At 31.3% G+C, this 8,250-nt stretch overlaps 1 protein-coding gene across 10 annotated transcripts; it reads right to left on the reverse strand.

The window, feature by feature from the left end:
* Positions 1 to 2,842: 2,842 nt before the first annotated feature.
* Positions 2,843 to 6,303, reverse strand: LOC149570873 (protein C2-DOMAIN ABA-RELATED 3-like). 10 transcript variants are annotated; one of them, XM_089812434.1, is made up of 7 exons: positions 6,063 to 6,246; positions 5,804 to 5,941; positions 4,832 to 4,999; positions 4,007 to 4,117; positions 3,746 to 3,869; positions 3,356 to 3,460; positions 2,843 to 3,224 (listed from the first exon to the last, which is right to left on the reverse strand). In XM_089812434.1, exons 5-7 carry the CDS (start codon positions 3,854 to 3,856, stop codon positions 2,973 to 2,975), a joined length of 468 nt encoding a protein of 155 aa, XP_089668560.1. In that variant the 5' UTR covers positions 3,857 to 3,869; positions 4,007 to 4,117; positions 4,832 to 4,999; positions 5,804 to 5,941; positions 6,063 to 6,246; the 3' UTR covers positions 2,843 to 2,972. The 10 variants fall into 10 exon arrangements, with proteins under 10 accessions (XP_089668560.1, XP_089668557.1, XP_089668555.1 ...); XM_089812431.1 differs by having other exon boundaries at positions 3,356 to 3,463; XM_089812429.1 differs by having other exon boundaries at positions 3,356 to 3,463; positions 3,746 to 3,895; positions 4,885 to 4,999; positions 6,063 to 6,224.
* Positions 6,304 to 8,250: the final 1,947 nt, after the last annotated feature.

Consider the following 8,250-nt stretch of genomic DNA (forward strand, 5'->3'; position numbering starts at 1 on the left):
TATTTATTTTGTCTCAATTTCCAAAAATAATAGTCAAAATGTGCAAAGGAACATCTAAATTCAAGCTTTAAAATAGTCAGGGGTTTAATCAATTTTTGGTGGTCTCATCATTCCAAATTCTCCAACTCATTATAATCTCTGAATAACACTTTAAATTTTTCAAATTAGATTTGGGAGTCAAAAGTTATAGTGTTTTGAAATTTATGTATAATTTAGAAATAAAAAAATTAAAATCATGACTTTTGGAAAAGTTAATGGTTGAGAGTTAATGGTCAATTTTTCACTTCTCTTGGTCAACTTTCTCTCTCTTTCCAAAACCAATGCACATTCTCTCTCTAAAACCACAGCTTTTGAAAAAGTTGATAATTAAGAGTTGCAGTTGGGATTTTCAAAAGGGGGAAAGTTAATGATCAAAATATCCTCACTTCCATCAACATTTGGATTTTCATCCAAACCTTGTATTTTAGAGAAGTTAAGAGTTGGGATTTGAAATTTGATTCAAATTTGTGCCCTAATCTTAGCTAGTGGATTTTAAGAACTCCAACTAGAACTCTTGTTTGAAGATAGCTACCTTGTGGAAGATTTTGAATAGAGAAAGGATGTGAAATGCTTGACAAAATGTCATTTCTAGTGATGCTCGCGTAGGCATGCATGTAAATTAATAGAAAGTAGTTATATATACACAGAAATCAATCATTTTCACAAAGTTTGAAAGAGATGCCATGTCATAGATGTACATACTTAATATCAAAAGTCCTAAGAAACATATGGGAGGCACGTGGATTATTTTGAAATGTCACGCAATGAAAGATAAAGTAATTGTGAATAGAAGCACAATTTCAAAGCATTGCTATGATCCACAAGTTCATTCTCAAAACACATTAATGAAATTCTAATTGCACACATGGTCTCGATGATTTCATGACTTTGACAAGATGGATATATTAAAAAAAATTAGAAAGTTGCACATAATTTTTGGGTGTAAAGCCAAGTTCAACAAACTTCTCTAGCATCTCCTCAGTCAGACATGAAAATTAGAGCCTTGTGTCACAAAATACGAGCTTTGAGATAACAAACAAACATTTATAAGTGCCAAAAAGATTGGTTTGACAAATGGGTATAGCATGGTACATTCAACTTCAAATTAGTTATGTAAGCTTCACATTGCAAATTAATGGTTGAAAGATGAGAAAGTCAATGAGTTCATTCTAATGTTGCTTAAATGTGCCTTGCAAAAGTATTCCAAAACTTTGGAGACTAATTTTGTCAGATGTCTTTTTAGCATCTATTAAGTTATAAGAACTATAAATGTACAATCATAGACAACCACTTTGACTTCCTTACTATAATATTTGTGAGAAATCTCACTTCATTGAAAGGCAAAGATGTCTATCAAATGAAGCAGGAATGTATTAAATCTTGAGGGTTGAATTAGTAAGACAATTCCTTCTAAATGTTTTCATTGAGATGATACATAAGTTTTCTTATGAAACCAATTCTTTATGATCGTTGAAGAATCACATTCTTGTTAAGCAACAAAGTGGAGAAATTTAGACGATGGCCAATTCCAAGAAGACCTTCAAAAAACATCTACAAAGAAATGGGTAGAGATAGACAAAGTATTTCATTATGATCCATGGCTTGACTTTTAATTGAATGCTATAAAATACCTTATTTATAATTTAGTGACTTGTGTCACTTAATGTAACCAAAGTTAGAAGGATGAGTTTTGATATGTAAAAACTTAGTTATGAAATACACTTCAAATTTTTAAACTCTTTAACTTTTTAGGTAGTTAAGAACCCAAATGGAAAGCTTCTAGGTAGTTACCTTCTAAAACTTAAAAAATTATAGGGCTTTGTCTTTCTAATATGGGGATAACTTTTTGGCAAAGGGGAAAAGCTATGGTGAGTTTTCTTCAAAGACTTTTGGAGTTTTATTGTGTGTTATGTGTCTTTGAATTTGTACAACTTCAAAGATATAATGAAGAATGTATTAAGTCACATGTCTCAAATATGTTCATGATTTGATATTACTAAATTTTTGTATGTCAATTTAGTAATCTCTTTATATGTTTTCATACTCCAATAGTCTTTCTAATTTATGTGATTGGTTTAGGGAAAATGCATTCATTTTCCTAGTATCTTAATGCAAATGTATTAGAATAACTTGTCTTTTCATATGTCAAGATTTGTTATTCTTATTCTACCATTATTACCTTTATATACTCAAATCCCTTTGTAAATGGTTATTTGTTGTGAAATCCTATTTGATATTCGTATGTCTATCGTCAAAAGGATTTTTGTTGGTCATCCCATTCAATTGTATTGAAAAACTACAAATACCGTTATCATACGAGGGAGTTAGGCCCCTCTCAAACGCGGAGGATGATTGCAATTTGATAGTGATAAGTTGTGGTCAATCCAACTATTCGCGCAATTGTCACTATCCACAGGACAAATGGGATAAGATAATTCCACAATGACAAATCTATTTATCAACACACCTATAAGATGCATGTATAAGTCACCATAAACACATAGTCACATTACAACTACTACTACCAAACTTTTAATGCTAGAAAAACTCTTCTTATATGTAGAAATGGAGTTGTAAATATGCCCTCAAACCTAACAACCCTATTAATGAGTCTTGGCTCCTAACACACAAGTTAATTTATTGTGCTAACTTTATTCATGGTCAAAAGACATGAGAAAAATCTATAATATATTTTCTTTAAATAATAAAAACTTAATTGAGACTCAATTCGTCTATTTTTAAGCTATCGTATACAAAAAAAAAAAAAAAAATAGTGTATTCTACACTTCGTCAATCTTATAAATTTTGAAAGTTGAATAATTAGGCGTTTGAAATCATATATATAGAGAGACACAAAAATGTATCTACATAATCATTATTTGCACCATTCAAAAAGTCTATAGTTTAGTATCCTAGGAGGACAAGAGCAGGATTCAATGTGCCACATCAATCCATTTGAAGTGGAGTTCAAGTTCACCAGACTCTACATTCTGAAGCTTCAAACACAATTCCTTCACCATATGACCATCCACACACTTAATACATGAACCATCCTTACTCTTCATTTGCAATGCTGTTGATGGGTTTGCCTTCAGCATCTTTGCAGCACTTGCAAGGTCACTCAGATCCACTTCACCATCACCCATCTTGTCATCTTTGCTCGTCCTGTCCTTGTCAAACACTTCCTGTACCATAACTCAAAACCATAAGCACCAATGGGTTTCTTATGAGGCATATTATCTTATAACCATAAGCATTAATGGGCTGATTTAATTACTTGAGACAAAACGAAAGGGCTTTAAAGGCAGAGACTTGCCAGTTTCAGAACAAGGGGTAGGGGTAGAGAATGTGTGACACATAGGGACGACAACTCATTCCAGACAGGATTCAGGTCCCTTTTTTTAACACTGGTCTTCACTTTCTGCTGGACATAACAGAATCCATAAAAAAAAAAATTCCATTGTCAATATTTATTCATAAATCCATAAGCTGCAAGTTACAAACCCAAATCAAATACCAAATTCAACAGCACAAGACAAAATTGGTGGTCCTAAAGCTTTGTATGAAGCACAGAGCCAACTCAATTTCAGTGGCATGGCAAATCCGTGGGATAAAGATGAAACGGTGGAATTATTGTAGAAAAAATAGTATGTGGCAAAGAAACGGTAGATTTATGGGGGAAACAAGAGACGGAAAATAAGGTTACCTGATGGCCGAGTCCGACAACAACATAAGGATCACTGGTGCACACATCACGAACAGCCAAATTGGTTCCTTTCACGATACGAAGCTTCAGAATAGCCACAGCATCCTCCATTTTGTACGGAGATCTGATTTCGATACAACTTATTAATCTCTGCAATCAGTGTAGATTAATAAGAACATTTAATAAGAGACACCAAATGGCAACACTTGGCAATAAATAATTTACAAGCTATCAAAACAGCAAGTACATAATAACACTAACATCCAACAACTCAACCCGATTGAAAGGCGATATTCATTGAACTCGGCAGAATGCAAGGTAAGATTATCTGTTTTCTAAACGGTGAACGATGCACAGCTTTTAATACTTGAGCTGGAAAATACAGCAGGAGAATTTTCTTTCAAATTAGGATTTAATCTCAAAAATTGAAATAAACAATCAGTTTTTAGTTTGAAAGTAATATTATTGATCAGAAATATTTTTTCATTGATGCTTAATTTGTGCATTACATTGGGTGAAGTAATCAATTTCGACGTGGGGTTCTAATGACGAAGTTCTAGTTAGAGGCAGAGTCTCTCCTGATTCTATGAAGACATTAAGATCATTTTTAACTTTCTTTAACATATTAAAATCTTCATTTTCGAAAATGGATTCTTCACATTAATCATTCATTCACAATCAGAAGTTGGATCCAGCTGAAACGAAATCTTCAAATTAATTTTCAAATATCAGATCTTCAACATATTAAATTTTTTTTTTCCATAAATAAACTCTCCACATTTATCATTCATTCACATTCAGAATTTGCATTTAGATTATATGAATTTTTTAATCAATTCACAAACAAATTTCAAATTCTGATCATAAAACACTAAATCAAAATTCCAAATTAAAAACTGCAATTTTGTCATTGTGTAGATCATCGTTTCTATCAAAATATGATATAGATAGTTCTATTTTCTAAAATTATTATTTCAAAGATTCAAAATCAATTTTCGATTATATATGAATTAAAGAAATTATATTAGTTCTGAAGCTGGTTTTGGAAAAAGAGGGATAAAAATTTATTAAGACAAAAAGGATTACAACGAGGAGCTCTATCCTCTATCCTGAGCAACAAGTTCATCAGATTCTTGCACCATTTCAAAGCGAAGTTGCCCCCTATCCATAATATTCCAGCTGGGAGCATGACCAGAAGCCCATTTTGCCAAACAATCAGCAACTCTGTTCCATTCTCGAGGAATGTAAGGAAACCTAATGAACTCAAGAGAAGTACAAAAGAGAAGAGTCTGATTAACAACAGTGGCCAGCTGTCAAGTAACATCCTCAAACTAATTTATTGTTTTGCTCTCTTCTTATGTTAATTTAAATCATCAAAGTCAATCTGAACTTATACAGCTCATGCCAAAAGATGCATAAAATAAGATTTTTACAGTTTATTTAACAGCTGAATGTAGAAGCTGATATATAATCAGAAAAATTTGTTTCGAAATTTTTAGAACAGTTCAATTGATACTAATACGAATATAAAATCTAATAAAATAAAGCAGCAACTTATATAAAATTTAATAAAATCAAAGATCTGAACCTCAGAGATAAGGATATGATTTAAAAACTCTGAAAAATCTCTAAACTCTTTGAGATGCATTCTTCATAAATTTCCAATCAAGTATTTAGGTGTTCTTACTCTCTGGGGTTTCATTAAACAGATATCGGGAAGATATAAAAGCAACAGGGTCATATTAAAACTAAAAAATCTGAAAAAACAAGTAGCTAGCACAAGTAGGACAAACGTTTAAGATTAAAACAGTTCTTTCGGGTTTAACCATTTATTCACTGTCTTGTTTCACGATTCCATATACAATGGAAGGCGATATCAGGAAAATGTTTGAACGAAAAAATTTGCTCTACAAACCCTATTCCGCAATTTCCGTACAATACAAATGCTAAAGAGAACAAAGAAAAACGTTTTAATGTAAAAAAAAAATTCGCGAAATCAATAAAACAACTTTCAAAATCAGCGATTTATCAGTCAAGTGTTCGATTTATTGAGATTACCTTTCCTGTAAATGAACAGTCCGTACCGATTCTTTGCCAAAAAAAGAGATTTGCCTGGCAAAAAATTGCCTGAGAATAGCCCCGTTAACGATTTACCACGACGTCTTCACAAATTTATCAAAAAATTCAACTCTCAGACTGAAACAGAAAAGATTTAAAAGACCAGAAACGTAATGTTAGAAAAGGGAAAAAGAGATTCCACAGACGAAAACAACTCGGAAAAAATATTTTTTGAGATTGAAAAAGTTCAAGGAAATACCAGATGTGATCGATCTTTTCATTTCATAATAGCCGCTCAGTCGCCTATTTGTAGTCTTAGAAATCGTTGAAATCCATCTGACATTTCACACCGAGCAAGAAGCAGAGCTTCTTCTGCAACCTTTGACCAGGCACTCGATGGGCCGCACAAGTCTCGAAAGATGGGATTTGAGCAATTCGTGGGTAGTATTATAAACGTTCTAAAATTTAAGTTTTGATTAGTTTTCATAGATATTTTGTTTGAGTGATGAATGCTTAGGGGAGGTTATAACTAGAGTAAATTGGATATTCAATGTTTCCTACATTATTTGATGTATCATGAAATGGATTATGAATGTGTGGAAAAGTATTAGGTGCGTCAGGCTTAAATTTATATTTATCATATATTTATTATGTAGGATGAATATGTGTTTTTTTATTATTTTAAAGTATTTCATCATTTTTTAAGATATTTAATTCAATATTAAATTTAACAAACCTATTCAAAATTTCTTAAGAGAGTTTTGACTTTTTATTATTTTAGTGTCAATTGATTCTATTTTTTAACATACTTCACTTCATTAGCTAATATTGTTATTGAAGGTTCAATAACAAAAAACGATGACATTATTGCCTAGTCAATCCTAAAAACTTGTTCTCAAAAGTGTTTCAAAAAGTATACCTTCTAAGGCACCACTATATATTGTTTCTTTTACTCAAAAAATGTTGTGATTTTTTAATTAATAATATTAAAATTTTGCATATAAAGTATCATACCCTCTATTCAATGTCAGTTACCACCCCTATAACACAGCATATTCATTGTATAAAAAAAATTCTTGATTTCCCTACCCTTATACATTTGTGCATATATCTTTCATTGAATTACACATATATTACATGTCAAATGATTTGTACAAAGCCCACAACTCCTATTAACTCAAAATTACAATACATAAGGCATCCATATGTAAGGGAACCCAAAACAATTGTTTGTAACACAATGAAAAGGGATTGAAATCCACATAAACATGGATGAAAAAAATTCAAAGCGAGACTCATCGATCATTTACTTCATACCTTCCTCTCTTATTGTACTCTTCCTCTTCCTCATGTAGCACTACCTCCCTTACAACCACAACCTAGTCTACAAACACAATCATATCTTTCATTAAATTGGGATCTTTAAAACTTTTACCACTTCAAATATAAACCACATTTAAACTTAATTCACCACAAATCTTAGCCTTAACCTTAACCATGCATCACCATGTAACAACATGTAATATCATATATCTAATATCTACTCGCATAAATAAAACACAAACATGTAATCAACACAAAACACAAGATGTGGTAACACATAAACCCTCCAATAAGAAGGTAAAACTACGGTGGGGATGACACCCACAAAATGTTTACTACTGCAGCAATAAAGTGTGCATGTTAGGGCTACAATTTTGATCACTTATGATGATTTACCTTGTAAAGGGTTTGCTCTATTAAGAGCTGACAAGACTATTAAGTCTACCTTGATTAAAGGATTTAAACTTCACAATTAAGTAAGCACTCAGTTAGGAGATTTACAATAGGCTTGTTAGGACCATAGTGTTAAGAGATTTGGGTATGTGCAGGATCATGGTAAACCAAACTATGGCCTTAAGTGACAATGATTTTAAAGTAGTTATGAACTTTATATAAAAAAGTTTTAAGAAAAGAATTTGTAGGAAATTGAATGTAGTTTTTAAACTACTAGGCCTTATCTGGAGATAAAATTATTTGATTGGTCAAAATTTTGGATTTTAATGTAGTACTACAAACATTTCAAGGCAAAGATAAAAAGTAGGTGTATGTCTGACCACTTTAATCAAAATCAAATGATAATATTTTTTTATATAATTATAGATATAAAAATTAGACTCATGCACGGATGTGACACATATTTTTGGACATTTTTCCTCCAAATAAATAAATAAATATAAATTCTCTACTATAACTTTTTCAAAATAAAAACTCTCATGTTTGACCACTTTAACTAATTGAAAACTTTACAAAATTATTTTTTATTTTTCTTTTTCTTATGCTAGGAGAAGCATAGAATTTGACAGATCTTTTGGATTTCAAAAACCTTATACGATTTGAAAGTTATAGATATTTTTCAATTAGTATGTCAATCAACATTTTGTAGATAACTCCATTAGAAAATAAGT

This window comes from Cupressus sempervirens, chromosome 2, assembly GCF_028749045.1.
Source record: "Cupressus sempervirens isolate cs-2001-9-10 chromosome 2, ASM2874904v1, whole genome shotgun sequence".
NCBI classification, from domain to species: domain Eukaryota; kingdom Viridiplantae; phylum Streptophyta; class Pinopsida; order Cupressales; family Cupressaceae; genus Cupressus; species Cupressus sempervirens.

Coding starts and splice junctions, on each gene's coding strand:
- LOC149570873 (XM_089812430.1), bottom strand. CDS start 3,856: ATGGAGGATGCTGTGGCTATTCTGAAGCTTCGTATCGTGAAAGGAACC. Junction 3,464..3,745: donor TTGTCGGACTCGGCCATCAG/GTAACCTTATTT, acceptor TGTTATGTCCAG/CAGAAAGTGAAGACCAGTGT. Junction 3,225..3,355: donor TACCCCTTGTTCTGAAACTG/GCAAGTCTCTGC, acceptor GTTATGGTACAG/GAAGTGTTTGACAAGGACAG.